Source organism: Macaca nemestrina, unplaced genomic scaffold, assembly GCF_043159975.1.
Source record: "Macaca nemestrina isolate mMacNem1 unplaced genomic scaffold, mMacNem.hap1 Scaffold_110, whole genome shotgun sequence".
In the NCBI taxonomy this organism is placed as follows: Eukaryota; Metazoa; Chordata; class Mammalia; order Primates; family Cercopithecidae; genus Macaca; species Macaca nemestrina.
In genome coordinates this window covers 129,182-156,035 of record NW_027257593.1, presented here as the reverse complement: position 1 = coordinate 156,035, position 26,854 = coordinate 129,182, and the positions used below count along the sequence as shown (strand labels likewise).

Here is a 26,854-nt window from a genome sequence, read left to right as displayed (position 1 = left end):
CCATCACTGATCATGGACAGCAGCTCAGAAGCCCCCTTAAGGTGCAGGGAGGGACCGGCGCTGGTCCTGTCTGTGCCCAGGCTGCTGGTCACCCTGACGGCCAGGCGATGGCTGCCTGTGCACGAAGCTGGGGTTAGAGTGAATTTGGGCAGTGTCGGCTTTGATTTAGGTCAAGACTGATCAGTCTTCCTAAAATACTAGCCATGAAAGCTTTCATAGATTGTAGTTCTTTGGGAGATTTATATGTGGTTTTTAAAGCACAGGGCCCATGGCCAGTGTTGAATTACATTTTGTTCAGTGTAACTGACAGGACACTGGACCTGAGTCTCAGGCCTGCCACAGGGTTCAGGGAGCTTCAGAGAGGGAGATGTTTGTGCTCAAGTTTTCGCAGATGGGATGGGACATGGGCATGGGGCTGGAATGCTCTAAACTTCAATCTTCAGTCATCGGTATCACCTGTGCACACGCATATCGTTTTCAAAGATGGACAAGCTTTTGGGAAATATCTGAAGACTTTTCCAGTTTTGAAAGAAGCCGGGATGACACTGGAAACGTCAGGTGTCTTGGCTGCTGATCAGGTCCATCACCACGCACATGGTCCCTAACCTGGCCCACCTCTGATCATGCACAGCGGGTGACGAGGTCCATAACCTCACACTTCTGTGCACAGCAGGTGACCAGGTCCCTAACCTCAAAAGCTTCTGATTGGGTGCAGCTGGTGACCAGGTCTGTAACTTCACATGGCTCTGATTGTGCAGAGCTGGTGACCAGGTCACTAACCACCCACACCTCTATTCATACCCAGCGGGTGACCGGGTCCATCACCTCACACCTCTGATTGTGCATAGCAGGTGACCAGGTCTGGAACCTTGCACACCTCTGATCGTGCACAACGGGCGACTAGGTCCATGACCTCACGCCTCTCTGCACAGTTGGTGACCAGGTCCATAACCTCACACCTCTGATCGTGCACAGCTGGTGGGCGCAGGACCCACTTCAGTGAGGGGCTGACTTCCCAGGTGTGAAGGGGGAATGTTGTGTGGCTCGCTAAGCCCCTCCATGCTTTGGGGGCTCCAGGCTGTGGCCGGCAAGTAGGAGGTTGTCCCAGGAGGCTGCTGTGTGTTGGGGATGGGAGGCAGCTGCAGGGTGGAAGTACGATGTTGTCGTAGGGGGCCACTGTGGGGGGGTGGGACGGGAGGCAACTGCAAGTTGGAAGTAGGATGTTGTCCCAGGAGGCTGCTGTGTGTGGGGGAGGGAGGAGGCAACTGCAGGGTGGTGTGGTGGTCCCCGTGCCACTGATTTCAGGTTAAAATAGAATGTGGACCTCTTTTTACCATAGTTTTTAATTACTCCGCTAGTTTGTGTTGCTGTCTCTTGCTATGAAGTCCACAGTCTGATGTCTCTGTGGTCCCCATGTTTCCCTTCTGCTTGTGTTACCCGATCCTGTGGGTCAGCTGTGAGGAAACCACTCTCCACGCCTCATCTGGAGTGGTCTCGAGCTGGGTGTGCTGGTCTCCTTGTGGGCTAAAGTGTTCTTCTGTTACTGTTTTCTCTGTTTTTTGACCAAATTTAGCAGACTTGTGTATGATACAAACACTTTAAAAAACGTCTTTTGCCTTTATGAAAAAAACACTTGCATTGCTTTAAAATGAACCTTTCCTGTGTCTCCATCCTTCCTCACAGATTGCTCTGTGTTAGAAACTCGGTGGTGTGTGCGCTTCATGGCCTCATTCCATCAAGCACTGTAACCTCTGATTGCAAAAGTGACTACACTCAAGGCAAAAAACTTCGCAAATGTTGGAAATAATGAACAAAAACAATATATTGTTCTCTTGTCACCCTGAAATGGCTACTCTTAATATTTTGATGTAGTTCTTTGAATTCTTTTTAAGTAAAGTTGCTTCTAACACAAGCACTTTGATTATATTGATCAAATTATATTCAGGAAATAAGGAGAAAGTAAAAAGAATATCCAGTTTGGGGCAAAAAGGAAGACGACATAGAAAGAGGCTGTAAAACTCCCTGCAACTTGAAAAGCTGGGTTGTGGTGGCTGTGGTTTTGTTTTTACTGTGAGAGACCACAGGATTCTTCTTGGCACTGAAGGGCAATAAGATAATACCCTGTGTGTGTGCTGGTGGCTGTATAAACCGAGCCGCATGTCCTCTTTCGAAGCAGAGAAAGCATGAGGTTTGAGGTAGTGGTTTGGTAACTTTTGGAAAGTCTGTTTGTAGGACTGCACTGCAGAGATTAGGTCAGTCTGAATTAGAATCGAATGATCTGTTCAGGCCTTGGGAGCTTTCTACACCGGGTGTACGCCTGTTCTGGATGTGGTGTAGAAGGAACAGGACTGGGAGGGTTTCTTGCTTCCCAGTCATAGAAATGCCTGCAATTATCACTGTTTGTTGTTTCTCGGGAAGCTATTTTGGGAAGGAAGTGTACGTTCCAAGGCTGCTGGTTGGCCTTTCATCACCCTGGGGGTCTTGGTGTGGGTCACGGGAGCTGTGACTGCTCACGCGTGCAGCTCTGTCTCTCTCGCTGCCGCGCCGGTAGACAGCTGGTCACCAACACAGTGTGTGTCCCAGTGGCCTTTGAGAAGAATTCTCTACATCATTTTTATACAAGGTCCTTTTTCCTTTCAATGTCAACATCGTGCCTTCTAGCCAAGCGATATGTTCTTGCAGAAACAGGAAGTGTGGCCCAAGTGAGAAATGAGGGAATTGATCCATAACTGCTATCAGTTTTTATAGAGTTGAGCCATTGTAATTTATACACAAACATGTTAAATCTGTAGAAGTGAGTCACGGTGCCAGACCCTCACAAATGCCGAATGTCTACGTGGGACCTCTCTTCTATCGGGTCCACATCACAAGAAGAAAAGTCGCTCAAATGCAGGACGGAGTGGACGTGAATCTCCGAAAACTCCATGAATCAGAGTGACTGCTTTCCCAATTGCTGGTCTCCCCATTTGAGGTTGTGAGATTCCCGTTCTGAAGCTCCTTCAATTTCCCAGCATCCATTTCACTCCTTCATGGAGATAACAGACTCACACTGATACCTTGTTCTCAGATTTTCTAATTAGAAAAAGCACATATTTCACAAGAATTGTCCAGCTAACTCACTCCTTAGCCTGGGGTAAGCCACATACCTCTTTTCTCTTTAAAATACTCACCTTTCAGAACTCTTGGTAAATAAGAATAGGAAGGTACCATGACTTTGGCCACAAGCAGTATTATGTATAATGTGCAAGTGAGTGCCTTGAGAGCCATGGTTGCTAAAAACAAATTTTCTCAGAAGAGAAAAATGTAAGCAGTTCTTGACATGATCGTTAATTTTGTTTTGCCTAAATAACATCTTGTCGTTGTACAGGGATACAGGACGTTGCTGAGTATTGACCGGGGCGAGTGGGTCCTGCTGCCCCACTGTGTGATCCTGAATATCGACAGGGGTGAGTGGGTCCTGCTGCCCCACTGTGTGTGACAAGCCCTTTGTTTCTGGCCTGGAAATGTCCTGGCTCTTTCAGTGCATTGGGGTGGTGCTGGCCCCCTTTGTTAGTTTGCATGTGAGGCAAAATCTCACGCCTTTCACTCTTGTTGACATACAGATGCCAAAGCTTTGAACAAATTCTTACTAAATCAAACCCAGAAATATGTAAAAGGGATAAGAATACCATGAACACTTAGAGTTTGTTCTCATGATCTGTAGTTTTGCATTGCACATTTGGCTCATCATTCAAAAATCAATGTAATTCACCATATTAACAAAAAATAAAGCAGAAAACCCATTTTATCCTCCCGGTAGACACTGGAAAACATCTGTTGAAATTTAATAGTCCTTATACGAATTTCCTATCACATCAGGAACAGAAGGGAACTTTCTCCGTTTGATAAAGGCCACTCCTGAAAAACAAGAGCTGACCCCCCTCCTCGGTGGTGGCAGCCGGGGAGCTCTGCCCACAGTCAGGGGTGTCGGGAGCATGGCCATTCTCCGTGCTTCAGGTTCGCATGGTGCACACTGGGGCCCTCGTCCGTGAAGTTAGTTAGGAGAACTAAAAGGCATAAAGACTTGGAAGCAGGGGGAGATGCTTGATGTACAGAAGACACAGGGCCTTATTTAGAACATTTTAGGAAATGTACAAACAACCAGAAATGGTGTGAATTTTGCAAGCATGCAAGATGGACTCTTCGCAACAGATGTATACAGATGCCCAGTGGCCCATGAGAGGTGCTCACCAGGGAGTCATTGGGTAAGTACAACTTAAACCCGCGAGGTTCCCCTTCACAAGAGTGGAGAAGGGAGGACAGTAGCAGGTGCTGGTGAAGATATGACAGACTGGATCTCAGACTGATGGAGACTTAAAATGGCACAGCCACTTCAGCAAATGTGGCAGTTTCTTTAAAATGTGTACACTTACCATATGGCTCAGCAGGTATGCTGTAGACGTTCACCAAGGAGAGCAGAAAATGTGTGTCCTTGTAAAAGAATGCACATTATCTCCAGAGTAAATTGTCATAGCCAAGAACTGGAAACAACATAAATCTCTCTCATCTGGAGAAACATGAGCAAATTCTGATATATTCATACATTGTCCTAGTTCCCAGCAGGAAAAACGTACAAAATGCTGAAACCAAAACAGACAACGGGGATGAGTTCCAGGAGCCTTGAACTGAGCAGAGAGTGAACACCACGCCGTGGAGTCCATGTGACAACGGAGAATCTATGCGAGTCTCGGGTGACGGAAGAGCGCCAAGAACACTCCTCGAGAATGAACAGTGGCTGTCTCTTGAGGGCTGGGATTGACTGGGAGGGGACTTGTGGGAACTTTGATGCAAAAGATTTGATTAGGGTAATAGATTTCCATTTATCGAAATGCGCCAAGTGTACTCAAGATCTGAACATTTCACTGTGTATACTTTGTACTCCCTACCTTCCAAAAAAACAATGAAAAAATAATTACAAATGAGCACTGAACTCGATAGATTTTTCACCGTGGTATTAGATAGCAATTCTGAAAGCATTTCTGTATCTCCAGACTTAAGCAAATAAGCTTAATAAATCAGTGAATATATTGAGTGCTGCAGGTGCCAGGTTTCTTTCTTGGTAAGAGGTAGAAATAAGAAAAGGCCAAAGCCTGGAATGGATCACGTGGGATTAGGTTGCAGCAGGAGGTACAAGTATCAGCTGGTGGCTCCCGACAGATGTAGACAGGGATAGAAGTGCCTGTGGATGGGTGTGGGTGCACATGCGTGTACATGCGTGTGTGTGTTCTACTTGCCGGCAATGCCCAGCAGCACCCGGTGCCCACTCTTAGCTTCCAAACTCCGTTCTTCACTAGAAGGAGCCCTGGTCTAAGGGCTGGGGAATCCGGTGTCAAATCTGGGACCAGTTGAGCAACAGAACAAACCATTGTAACTATGAATCATAACCCACGAAGCCAGACTCCGTGAGTATATATGGACATATGTAAATGAATGCTGAAAGATAAAATTATTTTTCAGTGAATATGGAAGATCTAATGATTTAGAAGGAATGACAGGAAATCAGTGGATGCTAAAACTAGTAGTGGAGAATTCATGGAAAACAGAATATGCACATAGTGTCAGGGTGTCTCCTCCCAAATCTTAATTTCAACGCGAGAAGTAGCATCTTTGCTTTGGAGGCACTTAAGCACCACCTTCACTGAGTTGCCGATGTTAACATTGTCACGTAAGACAGACTTCTGCGGTGTCCCTGCTAAAATGTATACTCCTGAGTCTAGTCCGGAAGATACCAAAATAAAGGACAAGCTGTGAAATAACTGACCTGTATTCTTTAACATTTCCAATTTCAGGAAACACAAAACCTGAGAAACTTGGATGCTGGACGGGTAAAAATCACATGACAAATCAATTCATCATCCTGGATTGGATCGTAGAAGAAGACAAAGTAAGAAAATTATGGAGACAGTTGACAGCATTTGAAAGTGAACTTTGTATATGACAGTTAAATTTCCGGATCTTGAGGAAAGTGAATGTGAGAGCATATCCTTGTGTTTAGGAAATACATTGAAACATTTAGGTATGGAAGGATATAGTATCTGATATTTATTTTCATTTGACTTAGAAAATTCATGGGGGAGGGGGGAAAGCAGTGATGTAAGATAGGAGCAGTTGGGCCTAAGTTGAGCCTGGTAAGTTATGTGGAAATTCACTACGCTGGTCTTGCAGATTTTCTGTGTCTTTGAAATTACATCCAAAAAGTTTAAAACGGAGAATATGCAAAACAAAAAGCGATTTGTGGAAGTGAGTGGACTGTCACCTCATTGATCCCTTCAGTTTTCGGCCATGAGCCAAGTCAGTCACATAATGGTTTTTGACCTGGGAATTAGAAATAGTGGCCAGATGACCAGGCTCTTTATCTAGTTAGGGAGAGAAGTGTGCACAAAGGCTGACAAGACCAAGCAGTGCGATGAGCTGCTTGTGGGCGTGATGCTGAGGGTCTGGGTCCTGTCTCAGGTGGCAGCTTGGGGGTTTTAAGCCAGAAAGCCACGTCTGATTCTCTTTCAGTGGGATCATTCTCGCAGCTTCAGAGAAAACTGCCCCAACTCGTCTTCACTCACGCTGGCCATTTTTGGTGGTGGTGGTTTTATTCTGCTAACACCGTTCTCACTGACAGTTTAGGGCCTTTGAGCGGATTTTTGCCTGTGTCTCGAAGATTCTCGTCTTGACAGCCGGTATGTTTCATTCCTGTTGTTCCGATTCTGTGTTAAGAGGGTTCTTCCCTGGCTTCACAGTTTGGAGTTGCTGCTGCATCTGTCTCTGCTTTAATTCTCTAGCCCATCTATCACTTGTCTCATCCCTTAAGAAGTGGCCTGCGTGAGATGCCATGAGACTGTCTGCCTTATCACCACTGCGACCCCAACCCGTAAGGACTTACAGAGAAGGCATTCAGTGAATGTGTGGAATTAATGTAATGGGTTAATAGCCACAAAATGTCTTAATGGTTGTTTTAGTCCATTTCCATGCTGCTGATAAAGACATACCCGAAACTGGGAAGAAAAAGATTTAGTTGGCGTTGCGGTTCCGCATGGCTGGGGAGGCCTCAGAATCATGGTGGGAGGCGAAAGGCACTTCTTACATGTCAGCAGCAAGAGAAAACGAGGTAGAAGCAAAAGCGGAAACCCCGATAAGCCATCAGATCTCATGAGACTTATTCACTATCACGAGAATAGCACAGGAAAGACGGGACCCAGTGATTCAGTTACCTCTCCCTAAGTCCCTCCCACGACACATGGGGATTCTGGGATGTAGAATTCAAGTTGAGATTTGGGTGGGGACACAGCCAAACCATAACCATAGCCAACACAGTCCTGGCCCATGGCCGGTGTTGAGCTGAGCTGCGACCGTGGCTGTGTGAGTTGGGGTGCGAGGCGTGCACACGCCTCTCAACGGTACAGTGAAAGGATTTGGAGGCTCAAACGTGTGACCTACAAAGAATCTCCAAAGATCAAGGTGCATTCACCCTAAAAAGAAAAATCTCAGTGCAGTTTACACCCAGTGTTTGCTTGCGGATATGGATTCTACAGTAATAAAATGAATAATTAAAAGTCTGTGAATAAATTTTAATGTCTTTATGGAACTGTAAACACTGATTTTCTTTCCTCACCCACCCATCTGTTGGTGAGTTTCAGAAGGTGGATGAACCGTGCTGCGGGGACAGAGAGGAGGGTGCAGCTTGGCCTCTGGGACCTAAGCTGAGAACTGAGTGACTGAGCTCTCTCCATTTCAGACGTCCACACGGAAGCTGTCCAGGCGGCTCTGGCCAGACACAAAGAGCAGAAGATGGCGGTGCCTATGCCTTCCAAACGCAGGTCCCTGGTCGTGTAGACCTCCATGGACGCCTACACCCCTCCAGGTAAGGGACACGCTCCCCGACGCTGCCTCCTGAACATGCTGGGCGCCTCAGAATTGACCGCTAGCCCAGAAGTTGGGTTTTTGCCTTCAAAATCATGGTGCAGAAATGCAGATTTTGTGAACCAGAAGTCCGAAAACAGTGCATGAAAAGTAACACTATGTATCTGTATAAATACACATTTTTAACTTTTCATCAAGATTGATACATATGATACATACCAGTAAAATCTCACACAGTTTTATTCATTTAATTCCTTGTAGGGAAAAGGGAAGAGTTTGTAACCCTATGGGTGGAATTGGACTTTTCTTCTGATTAGGCTGTTGCATGCATATTCTCAAATCTTCAGATAAGTGTGCTACATTATTGGATTGTTTTAGAACAAGCGAATTGGACAGTTTAGGCAGCTACCCGAATCAGGTCATAAACTTTGCCTGCAAGGTGCCAGCTAGTATTTTAGTTCCTGCAGGCCATAAGGTCTCTCACAACCACTCAACTCTGCCCTCAGCCATGGGTGACAGCAAGTGCGTATGACTGTCTACCAATAAAACTTTATTTACAAGAACAACGGACCAGATTTGGTGCAGGGACCTGCCAACCCCTGATCTAAATTACTGAAGGTAATAGCCAATTTATATTTCTGCTATATAATACTGCTTTTCTTTAATCTTGAATTTTACATAACTACCCCAATTCTCTCTTTTCTCTGCCCAAATAATTATAAACTACATTTCATGATCTTCACACCCAAGTAAAGCAGAAAGTTTAGTTATCCAGATACTTGTTAGAGACACGGATTGAACCTATGCTATTTGGTGTTTAGTTTCTGTGATTTTGATTCCAACATTATTCATGCCGTTGTTGCAAGCTTGTCTTCTCAAAGGACCTGAATCACCTTACATCCCACGTTGAAGCTACATATCACTTTAAATGACCCAGTATTTTTGCTCCAATACCAAAGAAACTTAAGGTACAATACGAATAGTTGAAAATGTACAACATTTTCGGGAGTATTTTTACTTCTGAAATTTAGCTTAGTCTTGGCAAGCAGTGAGACAGAAGGACGTGCTTCAGATCAGAGCTGAGGTCAAGCGTACGTCCACATTACTACAGGCAGCTCCTGAGTTTCACCTTTACATACCTTTACAAATGAAGGTACTGGAATTTAAAGGACAGAACTTAGAGTGCATCATTTTGGGTTTTCGTTGCTTTTTGTTTTGAGACAAGGTCTTGCTCTGTCACCAAGGTTGGAATTCAGCATCATGATGGCAGCTCTTGGCTCACTGCAGCTGTGACCACCTGGGCTCACGCGGTCCTCCCACTTCAACCTCAAGCAGCTGGGACCACAGGTGCTCGCCACCACACCCAGCTAATTTTTAAGTGTTTGTAGAGACAGGGTGTTCCTATGTCGTTTCTGTTTCTCATTGACACATAACGTGTTCTTCATCGAAAGAACGCAGTGCCAGCCAGGCAAGGGAGTGAATGCCATGCTAGCAAGTTGTTGACAAGGGAGCCCTTTCTGCCAACGTGCTCCTTTGGGCTCCTCCCTTTCCTTATTTTAATATTAAGCCACAGCACATAATGAAGGACTGGGCACGATAGCTCATGCCTATAACTGCAGTAATTTGGGAACCCAGGGCAGGTGTATGGCTTGAGCCCAAGGGTTCAAGGTCAGCCTGGACAACATGGCAAAATGTACAGAAATGCCTTTTGTACATCTTGTCTTCACCAAAAGTACAAAAAATTAGCTGAGCCTGGTGGTGTGCACCTGTAGTCCCAGCTACTTGGGAGGCTGAGGTGGGAGAATCACTTGAGCCCGGGAGGCAGAGGTTGCTGTCAGCTGAGATGGCACCACTGCACTCCAGCCGGGGCAACAGAGCAAGACCCCCATCTCAATTAGAAAAAAATAACGATAATAAATGCAGACTCTTTAAAAATGATTAGGCCAGGCATGGTGGCTCATGCCTCTAACCTCAGCAGTTTGGGAAGCCAAGGCAGGCAGATTGCTTGAGTTCCCAGCATTTGAGACTAGCCTGGGCAACATTCCAAAGCCCATCCCTGCAAAACATACAGAAATCAGCCAGGAATGGTGGTGTGTGCCTGTGGTCCCAGCTGCTCGGGAGGCTGGAGTGGGAGGATCAGGGTGCAGTGAGCCATGATCGTGCCACTGCACTCCAGCCTGGGCAACAGAGCAAGACCCTATCTCAAAAATAACATGCTTACTCCTGTTTGTTTAGTTAATGGTTATAATTTGCCAAAACTTATGGCAAAATAATTGTATTTGTATGTGTTCTTTGTGTAACTAACAACATGGACGTAAAACATTTCAAGGGTTGAAATATTTTAAACCAAATTTTTGGCACTAACCAGTATGTAAGGCAACGGGCATTTTTCTTGACCACTTTGTATAAGAGAAAAGACTTTGAAATGGAAGAAACAGTGCGGTTACGGTTATTTGCTTATTTCTCGTATTGAATCCAACCGCTGACAAATGTTACTGGGTCATGTGTGATGAATAACCTCCTTGTACAGATGTCTGCAAAATATAAAAGAATATTATTTGAAATGTTATTTTTGTGAAATATTTGGATTTGACCAACAGTTTTATATAAGCCATAAAGCATCCTTTGTAAATTTTCATCAGGAGTCCTCTTGATATATCATATGGGGCAGTTTTGTAAAATCGTAAATGTCAATGTCATAAAAATTTTTTACTCCCAGCCTATTTGTGCTTAGCGATAGTTTGCATGTTTATTACCGTACTTACTTGATCCAAATCTTAGCTGCATTTTCTTACCTATTTTTCTTGGTTGTTGGTAACAGTGGTTAGATCTTACTCAGTTTCATTGCCCTTCAGAGAATGTTCTTGAAGTTTATCTTCTATGAAATGACTGGCTGCTGACCTGGATCCTAGTTTCTGGAGAAACTCTCATTAGGATTGTCGCAACGCTAGTATTCTATGGGTGAAACTTTCCTTTAGTTTCCGAATGTAAAGATAAAAGAATAATTTGCCAAAACTACTTCTAGCCATGATGAGAGAACAGGGACCCAAATCACCCATCTGCCCTAAACAACTGTAAAACTGCACAAAACGAATGAGGTGGCTGTTTTTAGTCTGTGACCACAGCTGTACCAGCCAGAACCTGAGGGCGAGGGCAGGAGAATGAATGAGATGCACCCACAGTACACTTGCCCTCTGGAGAACACCTGCAGACCGTGGTGCCGAGAGTTCAGGTGTGGGCGGAGTATGGCCATCCTACCACATCCAGAAGGCGGAGCTCGGAGAGAGCTCAGGTGTGGCGGAGCATGGCCACCCTACCACGTCCAGGAGGGGGGGAGATCAGAGAGAGCTCAGGTGTGGCGGAGCATGGCCATCCTACCATGTCCGGGAGGGGGAGATCAGAGAGAGCTCAGGTGTGGCGGAGCATGGCCGTCCTACCATGTCCGGGAGGGGGAGATCAGAGAGAGCTCAGGTGTGGGCGGAGCATGGCCATCTTACCACGTCCAGGAGGGGGAGACCCAAGTGGGTGCAGGATGGGAGCTCTCCACAGATTCACACCAACAGCGAATCCAACCAAGCCTGCCCATGTCACGATGACCCAGCCGTGCCTGTGCTAACTGCTAAAACAAGAGCTGGAAAGCTTCAGAGGGAGGTTAGGGATCCTGAGTGTGCTCAACAAGTTACCCACAATGTGTAATATTCAGCAAATAATCACCGCATACACAGAGAAACGGGGGGTAGAATCTGTGGTCAAGAAAAAGGCAGTAAAAAGTGCACACACATGCAGGATGGTCTCTGTCACTCACCACATGCGGCGGCTGAGCACATGACGTGTGCCTGGTCTGAACTGGATTTGCTGCGTGAAAGACATGCCAGTTAATATAAAAAATAGAAAATATTGTATTTGTTTTTTTTTTTTAATTTGAGACGGAGTCTAGCTCTGTTGCCCAGGCTAGAGTGCAGTGGTGTGATCTCGGCTCACTGCAATCTCCGCCTCCCGGGTTCATGCCATTCTCCTGCCTCAGCCTCCCAAGTTGCTGCCCGCTGCCACGCCTGGCTAATTTTTTGTATTTTTAGTAGGCACGGGGTTTCACCGTGTTAGCCAGGATGGTCTCGATCTCCCGATCTCGTGATCCACCCGCCTCGGCCTCCCAAAGTGCTGGGATTACAGACTTGAGCCACCGCATCCGGCCTATTTGTATTTCTTATTGCAAGTATAGCATGAGCATTTTGAGTTAAAAATATACCAGTAAAATTAATTATACCTGTTTATATATTTATATGAGGCTACAAGGAAGGTTTCAAGTTCTATAACAGGACTCTCATAATTCTGTTGGAAAGTGCCAGTCTACATGTCTGATACAGCAGAAAACTGAGTTTTTAAATCTGCAATTATAAATATTTAGGGAATCAGAGTACAACGTGTCAGAGAATGAAAATATTTTAATTCTTGAGCCAGAGGAAGGGAAGACACTTTTCACTATAATGCAGTTGGGGAATTTCAGGTTCTGTACACGATAATCTTGAGAATTGTCACTCCCTCCTCACAGGTAAAAAGCTGAGCAAACTGAAAAATCAGCAGCTCTTCTTAAACCTGCAAGAGACGTGAGGTCACCGGCAAGCCACTGTCCCCAGATTGGCTGGACAGGTAAAGCAGATGAATCACCATACACTGGAGCACAATGCTCCAAGGAACCCACGCTGGGATTGGAAACCCTGAACTGGAATTGACAAATTGCTGTGGTGAGGTGTGGCCACGTCTGAGAGTTAAAACCTCCAGGAGGCCTGTGCATATGGGTCTCATGCTTTTGTGAGTTGTATCATCAGAAGCTCAATCAGGTTCTCGAAGTAAACATCAGAGAAAAATCCCCTCATACTTACTACAGGGGAAAGAGAATAGGAATCATTTTTCAATATGCAAGTGCACTCTTCACTAGGTCCACCTTCCTGAGAAGCTAGTTAAGTGGAGACTAACCTGGTGGGATTTTATCAGAGCCTTCTGACCTGGGAGAAAGGGAAATACCCAACTCCAACCTCCAGAGCTGAAAAGCAAAAAAGAACGGAGTATCCAAGCACTATGGGACTTCCACAGAGGCATAAAATATGCATAACGGTAATACAAGGGGGAAGAAAGAGGAACAGAAGAAATATTTGTAACAGTAATAGCTGAATTTCCTCAGATTAATGCCAGACACCAAACCATAGATCCAGGAAGCTCAAGAAACACCAAGAAGGATAAATGTAAAAACGATGACGACAAAAACAAAACAAAAATAAACTCTATTTGGGCATAAAATATTGAAACTATGGTGAATCAAAGATTAAAAAGCAAAGAAACCAGAGTAATCTCCTTCCCTATGGAGGATCAAAGATAAGAATTATTTTCAACTTCCCCTCAAAAACCATGAAAGCAAGAAGTGGAGTGAAGTATTTAAACTATTGAGAGGAAAAAAATTCCATTAACCTAGAAGTCTATACTCTGTGAAATTATCTTTCAAAAGTGAAGAAAAAGAAAAGACCTTCTCCGACAAAAATTGAAAAATTTGTTGCCGGTAGACCTGCCTTGCAAAAAATGTTCAAAGTTCTCTAGAGAAAATAGTAGAGGTCAGTAACTCAGCTGTGCACAAAGAAAGGAAGAGCACAGTCTGTTTACAGGGCTCACAGCTGTCATCCTAACACTCTGGGAGGCAAAGATGGGAGTAGAGCTGGAGGCCGCTTAGTTGAGACCAGCCTGGGCAACGTTGTGAGACTCTGTCTCATTAAAAAAAAAGCCAAACGTGGTGGCCAACACCTATAGTGCCAGCTACTTTGAGAGGCTGAGACGGGTCACTTCTTGAGCCCAGGATCCCGTTCAAGGCTGCGGTGAGCTATAATGATGCTGCTCCACTCCAGCCTGGGCAACAGAGAAAGACCTTGTCTGTTTAAAAAAATAAATAGAAAAAGAAAAAGCATTAAAGAAGAAATAGTGAAGGTAGAAGAAAATCTTTCATTTTTCTTAACAGATCTAACTTAACAGTTCATTCATAATAGCGACGGTAAATATACTGTATTATATGCTTATGTATATGTCATATACACACACTTAAATATAAGTGAAATGAATGAGAGCAGTGATACCCAAGGGATGGGAGAGAGCAATTAGGAATTAGGGTTATTTTGTTATTATAGTGTGCTTGCATTATCAAGAAACCAGTGTAGTGTCATTTGAAAGTGGACTTGGGTTACTTGTAAATTTATATTGCAAATTCCAAGGCAGCCACTTAAAAAAAAAAAAAAAAAAGTAACTGATATGCTAAGAAAGGAAAGAAAATAAATCATAGAATATGCTCAATAAAGACCACAAGGAAAAAAAAGTGAAAGACAAAAACAAAGAACAAGGGCAACAAATAGAAAATAGTAACAAATATGGTAGATGTTAATTCAACTGTATATTATTACTTTCAATGTCAGTCCAAATGCACCGAACTATATATTATCTATAAGAAATCCACTTTAGATATAAAGACATACATATAGATCAACAGTAAAGGGATGGCAAAAGATATAAATGTTAACACTAATTTTTTGGTGTGCAATGGCCTGATATCTCACTGCAACCTCTGCCTTCCAGGTTCAAGTGATTCTCCCTCAGCCTCCCGAGTAGCTGGGATTACAGGCATTTGTCGTCATGCCTGGGTAATTTATTTATTTTTTCTATTTTTGTACAGATGGGATTTCACCGTGTTGGCCAGGCTGGTCTTGAACTCCTGACCTCAGGTGATCATTCTGCCTTGCCCTTCTAAAGTGCTGGGATTACAGGCATGAGCCACCGTGCCCGGCCAACACTCATTTTGAAAAATGGAAGTGGTGATATTAATTTTAGACAGAGTCGACTTTACATCAAGGAAAGTTACCAGAGATGACTATTACGTAATAAAGAGGTCAATACTCCAAGAAGATGTAACAATCCTTAAATGTACTTTTGCTAACAAAGTATCAGAATTCCAAAGTAAAAACTGATAAACTTCAAGGAGAAATAATTAACCCACTATTATAGTTGGAGACGTTAACACCCCTTTATCAGAAATGGACCAATTCAGTAGCCAGAAAAGCAGTAAGGACAAAATTGAAATCGGCATCCTCAGTCAACTGTATGTAACTGAAGTTTATAGACTATTTCCTCCAACAGCAGCAGAATACACAACATTCACCAAGACATACCATGTTGTGGTCCATTAAACACACCTTAACACATTTAAAAGAATAGGAATCAAACAAGTATGTTCTCAACCACAGTAAAGTAGAAATCAATAATGGACGACTGGAAAATATATTAGGATATTAAACAGTACACTTATACATAATACATTGTTCAAGGAAGAAACCTGAAGATTTCTTTGAATTTTTGAAGTAAATGAAAATGAAAACTTGTTAAAATTTGTGAGCTGCAGTGACAGTAATGTTTATAGGGAAATTTATAGATTTAAATGCATACGTTAAAAATAAGATCTAAAATCAATCAGCTTCCACCTTCGAAAACTAGAAAAAGAACATCCAATTAAATTCTAAGCAGGAGACAAATAATGAAAGAGCAGAAATCAATACATTGAAAACAGAATATCAGTAGAGAAAAATCAATGAAACCAAAAGCTGGTTCTTTGAGAGAAAATCTGTAAGCCTCTAACAAGAAAAAGAAATACAGCAGATAAATTACCAATATCAGAAATGAAATAAGGGACATAACTACAGATCCCATGGACATTAAAAGGATAATAAAAATTATGAATAACTCTATGGCCACAAATTTGATAACGTGGATGAAATGAACCAATTTCTTTAAAGACAGAATTTGCCAAAATTTGAACAGGAAGAAACGATCTGTATGGGCCTGTATCTGTTAAATTGAATCAGTGGTTAATAACCTTTCAAAACAGGAAGTGCCAGGCCCAGATGGGTTCACTGGTGAATTCTACCAAATATCTAAGAAGAAATTATACCAATTATCTACAATCTCTTTCAGAACATAGAAGCTGAGGAATACTTCTTAACTCATTCTATAGAGCCAGCATCATTTTAATATCAAATACCATTTTAATAACAAAATATTACAAGAAAACTACAGAACATCTCTCATGAACATAGATGCAGTAATCTTCAATAAAATATTAGCAAATCTAGCAAAAATTGTGCACTAAAACCACATGGAATTTCACGTATCCAAAGCCGGTTTAACATTGAAAAGCCAATTAACGTAATTCATCACATTAATGGGTCAAAGACTAACAGATGCCTCATCTAAGAAGATATAGAGATGGCAAATCGACGTATGAGATGATGCTTCACATCACGTGTCATAGAGAAATGCAGATGAAAGCAACAGTAAGATATCACTACACCAGAATCCAGAACACTATCAACACCAAAGCCTGTGAAGATGTGGAGCTGTGGGAATTCTCTCTCATTCATGGCGGGTCTTAATAAAAATAGAACAGCCTTTAGGAAGACAGATTGGTGGTTTCTTACAAAACTATACTCTTACCATATGATAAAGCAATTACACTCCTTGGCATTTGCTCAAAGCAGTTGAAAACTTATGTCTACACACAAAAGCCTGCAAGTAGATATTTAGAGCAGCCTTATTCATAGATGTCAAAACTTGGAAGCAACCAAAATGCCCCTCAGTAGGTGAATGTATAAGTGAGCTGTGGTACATCCAGACAATGGGATATTATTTGAGGCTGAAAATAAATGAGCTATCCATAAAAAGACACGGAGGAAACTTAAAGGGCATATTGCTAAGTGAAAGAAGCAATCTGAAAAGGTTGTTGTATGATTCCAGCTTTACAACATCCTGGAAAAGGCAAGACTATGGAGACTGTAAGAAGATCAGTTGTTGCCAGGGGGAGGCAGGGATGAATAGGCAGAGCAGGAGAGTTTTTAGTATCATGTGATCTCTGTATGATACTGTAATAGTGGATACATGTTATGCATTTGTCCAGAGCCATATATTGTACAACACCAAGAATGAACCCTGATGTGAATGATGGAGTTGGAGTGGTAATGATGTTTCACTGTAGAAGTATCAGTTGTGACAAATGTACCAGTCTGGTAGGCAATGTCCATGATAGGAGACGCTGTGCATATATAGGGTATACATGAGACATCACTATGAAGCTGGAAAATATGACACTGAGATGAAATGGCGCTGATGGGCTTAACAGGTTGGAGAAGGAAGATGAAGTCTGTGGGCTCGAAGGGAGATGAAAAGGAATTAACCAAAGTGAAGCCCAGAGAAACAAAATGAAAGGAAAGCCAACAGAACCTCAAGCTCCTGTGATACGTCAATATACTTGTAATACAAGAAGGAAAAGAGAAGAGCAAGAACCTTTGAAAACAGGAGTCAAAATTTTCTCAGATTGATGTCAAACACCTGTGTCCGGCCCCGAGAAGTTCAGTGAACTCCAAGCAGAACAAGTATAACAAGAAGCACATCCGAGTTCATGATAGCCAAAGTACTGAAATCCCAAGATTAAGAGGAGATCCTGAAAGGACTCAGAAGGAAAAGACACGTTACATACCAGAGAAGCATTTCAAAAACGCGTGACTTCTGTGAAGATACAGTGGAGACCAGAAGACCATGGAAAGACATTTTTTTAAAGCACTAAAAGCAGGAGAAAGGCCTGTCAACTCATATCCAGGGAAAATCTCCTTTATAAACAGGGGTGAAACAACACATTCCCAAATATGAAAGCTGAGAGAATGTGTTATCAGCAGAACTACACTATAAACGTGCTAAAGAATGTACTTGGCTGATTGCAAAGGATATCAGATGAAAGGTTAGCTCTACGGAAAAGAACCCTAGAAATCATAACAGTGCACTCTAAATTTTCTAGAATATAAAATCATAGAATATTTTACTCTGATTTTATGGTTTTTGGTTTTTTTATGATCTTATAATTTTATGATATAAAATCATACAATGTACACACTTCTCTATGCCTCCTTTACCTGTTTTGAAGTCCTTGCTGTACCATGCACCAGTAGTTTATTTCTTATTATTTATTTATATTCTATTTGATAGATATGACACATTCTGTTTATTCATTTACCAGTTGGTTATTCATTGTTTCCATATTCAGCTGCCATTGACATTAATGTACATATCTTTGTGTATGCATATAATTTCTTTTATCTTAAGTGGATGCCAAGTAGCATGATTGAGTCTTATTGTAAGTTTAGGTTTAGCTTTTTAAAAACTGCCAAATTATTTACAAAATAACTGCACCATTTCACATTTCCACCAGCAGCATATGCTCATCCCAGTTTCTCCACATCATCACCACCAATAGTTACTGTTATTTTTATTTTTGTCATTCTAATTGATGTGGAATGGTATAGCATTGTGTATTTACTTTGCAACAATGAATGATGCTAAGCATTTTTAATGTGCTTATTAGCTTTTAATGTGCTAATTCCTATTCATAGCCATTTGTATATATTGGTAAAATGTTCAGATTTTTTGCTCATGTTGTAAATGGGTTGGTTGTCATCTTATGGGTTACAGGTGCCTTATGCAATCTGAATATAAGAGTTTTACAGATGTAACGTTTCTCAGTGAAAGAACAAACTACTATGTAGCAGACGGAACAAAGCCTTTCCCCCAAGATACCCAGGTCCTATTCCCCAGAACTTATGAACCTGTTGTCTGAAGTGGTTAAAAGGCATTTTGCAGCTGATTAATTTAAGATCTTGAGATGGGACCATTATCCTGGTTTAAGTAGGTAGACCCACTGTAATCAAGAAGGTCCTTAAAAGAGAAAAGAACTGGAGACTGGATTGATGCACTTTAAAGATGAAGAGGGGCCATGAGTCAGGGACACAGGTGGCCTCTAAAAGTTGGGAAAGGTAAAGAAATGGATTCTCCTTTGAAGCCTCCAGAAGGAACGTAGTTCTGCTGACACTTAGATTTTACACTTCTGACTTCTTCATCAATAGGATAATAGATTTGTCTTGTTGTAAGCCACTAAGATCAAGGTAATTTGTTACATTAGTTATAGGGAGATAATCATCTTTTAAAACTTACTAGTTTTCTATTTTAATGAAGTCCATTTCACTAATTTTCATGGGTTGTGTCTTTGGGAGTTTTAGAAGTGTCATGGTCTTACTGTTCTTTCATTTAGGTCTGTGATCCATTTGGAGTTAATTTTTGTGTGTGCAGTAAAGATCTAAGTCGGATTTTTGTTTTCGTTTGGTTTGGGGGATTCTTTCCCCCACGGTTTTTCTTTTTGGTGTGTGGGTACCCAGTTGCCACTGCAACATTTGTTGAAAAAACAAACTACCTTTCTTTTACTGAATTGTCTTGAGACCTTTGTCAAAAATAAATTAATCATAAATATAAGGCTTTATTTCTGAGTTTAATTCTGTTCCTTTGATGTATACATCTATTTTTGTGCGAATACCACTGCCTTAATAACTATGACTTTATGTAAAGTTTTGAAATCAGATAGTGAAGTCTTCCAACATTGTTTCCCTTTTTCAAATTTATTTTGGCTATTGTAGGTCCTTTGTATTTCCAGATAAAATTGAGAATAAGCTTTCCATTTCACACACAGCCTTCTGGGATTTTATTAGGCAGTGCCTTGAATTAATGGAACAGTTTTGGAAGAATTGTCTTGATAATGCTGCGTTTTCGAATTCACGATCATGAATCTGCCTCCATTTATTTAGTTTCCATTTATTTGGATCTTTAATGTCTCTCCGTAATGTTTTATAGTTGTCATTGTACACATTTTGCACCTTTTTGTTAGAAGTTCAGCTGAATGTCTTCTGCTTTTGATGCTATTGTGAATGGAACGATTTTCTTAATTTTATTTTCAGGTTTTTTATTGCTAGTATATGTATATCTTTATCTTGTGTCCTATGATCCCATCAAACTTTGTTTTAGTAATTTTTGGTGTACTTCTTGCCATTTTCTACATGCCAAAGTCAGGTCATCTATGAATAAAGACACTTTTATTCCTTTCTAATCTGGATGTCTTTATTACTAAACTTGTTAATTTATTTCACCAGCTAGAACCTGCCAGATAATGTTGAATAAAAGTGGCAAGAGGGGACATCTTTGTCTTGTTCTCCATCTTAGGGAAAACGCATTCTATTGTTTACCATTAAATACAATGTTAGCTGTGGCTTTTCAGGAATGTACTTTAACAGGTTGAGGAAATTGCCTTCTATTCATGGTTTGTTGAGTTTCGTTCTCTTGAATTTGTCAGTACTTTTCTATGTCTCCTAAGGTTAACACGCGGTTCTACTCCGTAATTCTTTACCGCGTATGACATTAATTCAGTTTTGAATGTTAAATCAACCTGACTTCCTGTCCCCATGGTGTGTAATTCTAGTCACCACTGGTCATGCTGTATCATCCATTTCATATGCTGCTTGCTTGGTTTGCTGCTATTCTGTCGAGTGTCTATATCACATTATTCTGCAGGTTTCTTGGAAAAGGTAGGTGGGAGTGAGGAATGAAAGATTGGAAAGGGTTTTGAGAAGACGTTCTGGGGAGATGGTTGTGCTCCAAATGGACACCTGGTTGTGTACCTTTCTCAAAAGTCTCAAGGCTGTGTCAGTTTTACTTTTACTTTTATATAAATTGTGTAAGTTTTCTTAAAAGGCAGGGTCGGCCAGGCGCAGTGGCTCATGCCTGTAATCCCAGCACTTTGGGAGGCCAAGGCAGGCAGATCATGAGGTCACGAGGTCAGGAGATCGAGACCAGCCTGGCCAATATGGTGAAACCCCGTTTCTGCTAAAAATACAAGAATGAGCCAGGCATGGTGGCACTTGCCTATAATCTCAGCTACTTGGGAGGCTGAGGCAAGAGAATCACTTGAGCCGGGGAGTGACAGGTTACTGTGAGCAGAGATGACACCACTGCACCCCACCCTGGGCAACAGAGCAAGACTCTGTCTCAAAAGAAAAAAAAGCAAGATGATAGAGAATTTTCAGGCTCCTAATATTATTGCTTGTCTAACAAGTAAACTTTTTAAAAAATTCCCAAACAGCGTAAGTCATGTGACAGTGGTAATAAGTGTGAATATTGTTTGCCCTTACTGTCTTTTAAGAAGCAAACCAGTGTCTTAAGATTATTTGCTGTGACTCCTTCTCTCACCCAATGATCTGGAGCTGCTCACCTGAGCCAGCGCCTCCCATCACTCACTTGTAGGTAGGATTCTGAGTGTCATTCTTACGTTGAAGTTTAACAAATACAGCAGCAATTTATTCCCAAAAACCTTGGTGCTGCATGAAAAGTTATTAAATGAAAAATGTTCTCGCGAATTATAGTGAAAAAAGGGATGTATTTTCTCATAATCCAAGATATCCAATTTGTACAGATAGAAAAATCAATAATGACAATGTATAAGAAACGAATAGTGTAAAGGTGAATAGATTTGAGTGCAAAATGTAACATGAGGGTTTGTTGTGTGCCCCAGAGGAAAGCGGGGAGGTGGAGGGGCCGCTCTATGTGAGGCACATTCTGCTTTCCCTCCTGTTACCATCATCAGCGTCTTGATCCTTAGAGAGCTGCATGGGTATCGAACACACCGATGTAGAAATAAATCAGCTGCATGGGTATCTAACACACTGACATAGAAAGAAATCAGTTGTATGGGTAACTAACACACAGACGCAGAAATCACCTGCATGGGTATCTAACACACCGATGTAGAAACAAATCAGCTCTATGGGTAACTAACACACAGATGCAAAAATCACCTGCAAGGGTATCTAACACACACACCAACGTAGAAATAAATCAGAGCCCAGAAGAGCATCTCAGCCCCATCTCGGGGCTAAACATAGTCACACTGAGACTCCTGAGAGCTGCACAGGCCCTCCGCCTCCCCTTGCCCTCTCACTTTCTGACTGACACAAGAAAACACTTGGTTTCTTCCCAAACTGCTGTGTAGAGGAAATGTGTCAGTGCATCTTTGAGATGACAGTATCAAACATCTTATAGCATGTTTGTATAAGGTGCTTTGGAAGCAAAATTCATTATGCTAAAATAAATGGTTCATTATCTGAAAAGTGGTTTAAATTCTCAAGAGTGTCTACGGCAAAAAGTCATTAAACAACTGTTCAGACTTGCGTGAAGTAAATCTGTGTTGGAGGGACTGAGATTGTAGTGCCTGTTTTTGCTACAGCATATAGCAAATTGCCTTTCTTCTTACACAGATACCTCTTATGGCTCAGAAGATGAAGGCTCAGTGCAGGTGGACTCCCAGGGCGCCCCGACCTCCAGCCAGGGCAGCATCAAAGTGGAGCACTGGATCAGTCAGGCCATCCACGGCTCCACCACGTCCACCACCTCCTCGTCCTCCACGCAGAGCGGGGGCAGCAGAGCTGCCCACAGGCTAGCGGATGTCATGGCCCAGACCCCCATGGGTGAGCACGCTTCACAGTGTCTTTCTGTGCCTGTTGTCTAAACCCCTTTGTGTGTGCACGTTTTCCTCTGTTTGTATCTTGGCTGTGGAATCCCTTAGTGGAAAGAGCGCAGAGCCCCTCTGGCCCCTGGGGTGCTTTGGTTGGATTGTTTCTGGAAGCTGCTGTACTGCTTTTCTCATGCCCAGGTTCCTCCCACAGCTGGAATTCCAGGGGCCTTGTTACTGGGGAATCCCGCAGCCATATCCGAATTCCAGGGGCCTTCTGTTTTATAAGTCCTTTCGTGTTCCTGGGGAATCCTGCAGCCATATCCGCTTCTATCTTTTCTTCTCACTTATGCTCCTGCGTGAAACCTTAACAGTCCCAGTCAACAGGACAGGGTTTTAAAGTGTGCTCCTCCTGACCACGGGAGTCATTTAAGGAAACGAGGGCTTTAAGCACGGCCGCTTTACGCTGCTGTCTGCCACAGGTGTTCAGATTTCTTGGGCGTGGCGCACTGTCTTGTGTAGGTTCTATGACAAGGGAGATCCTCTGTATTAGAAAAAGAGCAAAGTTAGGATCACTGCCCTACAACGTTTGAAGATGCCGTGGAAAAGGAGTGAAGTGAGAATTACTAGAGCTAGAGTCGACACGTGGGGGAGCCACGATGAGCCTCGCGTCGCTCTGCCTTTGAATGGTTCAGGAGAAAATGTTTTCCATCAAGTATGGGACTTGGGTTGAATAGGTTTTGGTGTGTGTCTCTATTAAAGCAGTAACCGGAGATGACTGTGTACCACTTCGCCGATGACGGAGCACGAGCCGCAGGCTCAGACCCTCCCGGCACCAGCTACCACAGGAAAGCCTGATCTCTGCAAAACCCTCAGTGGGAAGCAGGTGGACGTCATGTGTGATCAGATAGCCGACAGACACCCCAGAACCCCAGAATGTTCACTTCTAGATCACTGACTCCTTCACACCCAGAGGTGTTTGGGATTGACTTGGGTCCCAGCCCCTTCGGTGCTCACTGACACTGAAAGCGTCAACTGTTTTCTGTCTGGAACAGGAGTTTGCTGTCAGGAGAGCTGGGTCTGTCTCACTTTTCCCAATTACTGCTGCTGGGATCTTGAAGTCCCTTCTCCTGCTTTAGGCTTGAGTGAGGGAAAAAAAATTGAAAACAATAATTTTTCTCTCTCAACTGTTGTGAGTATAAAGGAGAAAACAGAAATACTCTTTAAAAGTTTGCAAAGTAGTACTCAAATGCAAAGCAGTGTTAAACTTCAGTTTGACACAGTTTCAGGAACATGTACACTCGTTTATGTGAATTAATAACCCTACCTGAAATCACAGCAGGCTAAACATTGAACAGAAATGTGTGACTGCTACGTATTTTTCCATAATAAAATTCCATGTGTATATTGGATTGCAGGATAGTGGCCAAGGCTCTGCCAGACGTGAACGGGGAGGCCAGACACCGCCTCTGCCACTTGGTGGAAGCATTTGTATCCTCAGATTTTATTCAATTTTAAGAAAATGCACAGAATCTTACCAAGGAAAACACATATTTTTGAATAAATGGATCACTGCCCTTGGGCCTCCCTGTGTGGGTTTACCCTTTCAATACTGGAGGAAGTTTTAGTACAAAGAATTAATTTATCCAAACTATGAGGGGCTCCTAACTCATGTACGTCAGGGCTCAGTGTGACCCAAATGTAACTCTCGGCTGATCGCGTTCCGGTAATTTCTAATTGGGCACAAAGATAATCCTCCTAGACTATCTGGAAATTTTCTATAAGTTTGGGAGTTTTTTGGAAAAGCTGTGACAAAATAATGAAACTTGAAGAGCAGAAATATTTTGTGTGGCAAAAGAAGAGAAGTAAAAAGTCAGATGTGCATTTGACCTTCTGAGATAATCAGAAGCCTGTGAATGAGAACTTAGCATCTGTGATCATGTGTGCGTGAGTGTTCTAAGGAGTCCAGGCACAACATAGTCACACTGGCCAACCCCCCCGCCCCGATCCTACATGGTCATAGCCATTACTGTTCCCATTTGATGAAGAAACTGAGGCACGGAGAGCTTTAGGGACATCCCCAAATCCCCAGAAGTTTTCAGAGCTGGGTTTCCATTTCCAGGCCCTGGGCTCCAAAGCGCGAGTAAAGCCCTGGGCTGTGTGGACGGTGGCCGACAGGAAACGGGACCCTTCCATGAACACACACACGCTTCCTGGCGCCCTGCCATTGCCGGTCTAACGTTATTCTAGTTAAAATGCCGCTGACGTGGCTCCTGTTAGGAAATTGAGGTTTCACCGAACTCTACTCCATTTTCGGCAACATGAGTTATGCTGGGGTCCCCCTTTGTGCCAGATGTTTGTGGCAGACGTGGCTGAGATCGGCTTTGGCTTCTCACGGCACCCCCAGGGTGAGCGTCTGCGCTCCCGTCTCTTCCTGAGCTATGGCTTGCTCAACCTGCAGAGCAAACGCCACAACCACCAGAAACACTCACGATGTGCTTCTTTACAGATAATCATTCTGCACCTCCTGACGTAACCACGTACACCTCAGAGCACTCCATACAGATGGAGCGACCACAGGGTTCCACGGGGTCCCGGACAGCGCCCAAGTACTGCAACGCCGAGCTCATGGAGACCGGGGATGGTATGTCCCAAAGCAGAGATGCGTTTTTTTCTGGGAAACGGTTTGTGCTGATGTCCCGTTCTGTGCCCGTGACTGGGTGTGTTTCTTCCTGGGGTGCAATCTGCTGCCATTTTATCTGCTGAATAACGAACAGTGGTTCAGCAACTGAGAAATTCTTGTTCAGGTGTTAAGACCGTGAACAGTCACTTAGAAGGGCAAGATGAAGTTAAATGTACAACAGAATTACTGTTAGATGGGCCGATATGTTGCTTTAGACTTCGGAGGAAAGAGGGTCTTTTTATCCATGTTGGACAGAGATGTCAGCGACTTGGTAACAGGCTGCGGCCCAGGGCTGCTTCTTCCTTCCTGTGGCCTGGTCTTGGTATGTTCTGATTACAGCGGCGGTTTGTATCACCTAGCCGCTGTTCTATTTAAGTCTTAGTCCTTCCCCGGGGTCATAAAAGTCAGTGTAGAACCTAGCAGTGAATGAAATACAATGCCCCCGTGTGAAGCCTCATCGAGCAGCCTTGGAATGGCGTAATCTTGTAGTGCACGGGACTCGCAGGCGGACAAGGCGGCCTATCCGAGCCCCAACAGGTAGACACGGAGGACTATCGGAGCCGCAACAGGCACAGTGGACAGGCACAGTGGCCAGGGAGGACAGCGCGGTTTTGTGGATCCACAGGACACTGTGGCGTCCAAGCACGTGCTCCCAGAGGAGAGGACCCTGTGGGAGCTGATGCTGGGAGCTGGCTGAGATTCCAGCGAATAAGACTCCCTGTGACATGCACAGCTGCCATCTGCGCTGCAGCTCCTGATGCCAAGATGGTCGTGCGATAAATGCACAAAGCGCATCTCCAGCAAAAAGCCGCCGAGTGTCCACATCCAGGATATCCACCACGGTGGCTTTTTGGTGTTAATACGATGAATGTGAGCAGCAGGTGGTCTGCGTCGAGTGTGACTGTGCCACTGCAGTTTTGTTCTCATGTCTTGATGAGCATTGAACGGTTCCTGACGAGGGTAGATAAGGATGCTGTGACCTGAGACTCTGCAGTATTGTAGCTTGAGGAACCAAGGAGTTTTTCTGTCTTGCAAAGCCGTCAGGGAGGATGTTCCAGGCTGGTGACTGCTCCATGAGGTATTCAGAGATCCAGGTTCCTTTCAGACCGCTGCTCTGTGTTCCCACGGACACGGCTGTCCTTGCTGTGGTTGGGACTGGGTGATTGCCACGCTGGCAGGGGTAGGCTTAAGGTGAGAGTGGCTAGGATTTACCTAATCTACATAATGACAGGGAGCCTGGGAGTAAAGTGTAGCCATGGCCTGGAGGATGGATGATGGATGTTGGTGAACGACTGGCTGCACTCACCTCAGCTGGCCGAGGGATGGGAAGGACGACTGATGATGCCGTTCAATGGTACCTGGTTCTTTCAGATTTGACTTCCTTATGGATTTTCTGCTGTAAAGAGGAGAGAGCCTGTGGTTCTAGGCCAAGCATCTCACTCATCTCATAACATCTTGTATCCCTTAGCCAACATTTTTGTCAAGTTTCAGAAGGCCTATCAAACTGGCAAGCATTTCTCAGTTTGGTTTAACCATTGGATTTTATATCTGTGTCTGCATCTCTATTTTACATCTATGTGGTTATTTGACACTCTGTAGTACATTTGTAATAGGTTCTATTTGGTGGAAGTTACTCTCAACAAACCCTTGCTGCTACTTGAATTTTCAAGGTTGCAAGTAGAAAGGAGAGAATAAAAACCACATCTTCTCTAATTTTAAAATTTGTTGTTCCTCAAATCACACCAGAAGTACAAATATTACAAATTATAAAAGCAGTCAGAATCAAGGTTAAGAGATTTCTGGGTGATTCTGGCTAATCAGCAGTATTTGCTGAGGTGTGTGCAGCAGAGCAACATGCCAAGAAGCCCGGGACGGGGAAGAGT

General features: G+C 43.3%; 1 protein-coding gene and 1 long non-coding RNA gene across 31 annotated transcripts in view; one reads left to right on the top strand and one right to left on the bottom strand.

Annotated features, from left to right (window-relative positions):
* The window catches only part of LOC139361225 (disco-interacting protein 2 homolog C-like), a 113,565-nt gene that overhangs the window by 46,363 nt on the left and 40,348 nt on the right, over positions 1 to 26,854 (top strand). For 15 of the 30 annotated variants that reach the window (XR_011618785.1, XR_011618789.1, XR_011618788.1 and 12 more), the window contains exons 1-3: positions 5,729 to 7,891; positions 22,095 to 22,304; positions 24,798 to 24,932. Coding sequence is in view for 25 of the 30 variants with exons in the window: in XM_071089792.1 (XP_070945893.1) it covers positions 7,870 to 7,891; positions 22,095 to 22,304; positions 24,798 to 24,932 (367 nt within the window). In the remaining 5 variants the exon portion in view is untranslated. Of the gene's footprint in view, positions 1 to 1,286; positions 7,892 to 22,094; positions 22,305 to 24,797; positions 24,933 to 26,854 lie in introns of those variants that run through there. The other 15 variants (XM_071089781.1, XM_071089780.1, XM_071089778.1 and 12 more) reach the window with 11 other exon arrangements.
* On the bottom strand, positions 7,578 to 10,346 carry LOC139361227 (uncharacterized). The gene is made up of 2 exons (XR_011618790.1): positions 10,256 to 10,346; positions 7,578 to 7,975 (listed from the first exon to the last, which is right to left on the bottom strand). It is a non-coding gene; the product is annotated as an uncharacterized lncRNA (long non-coding RNA).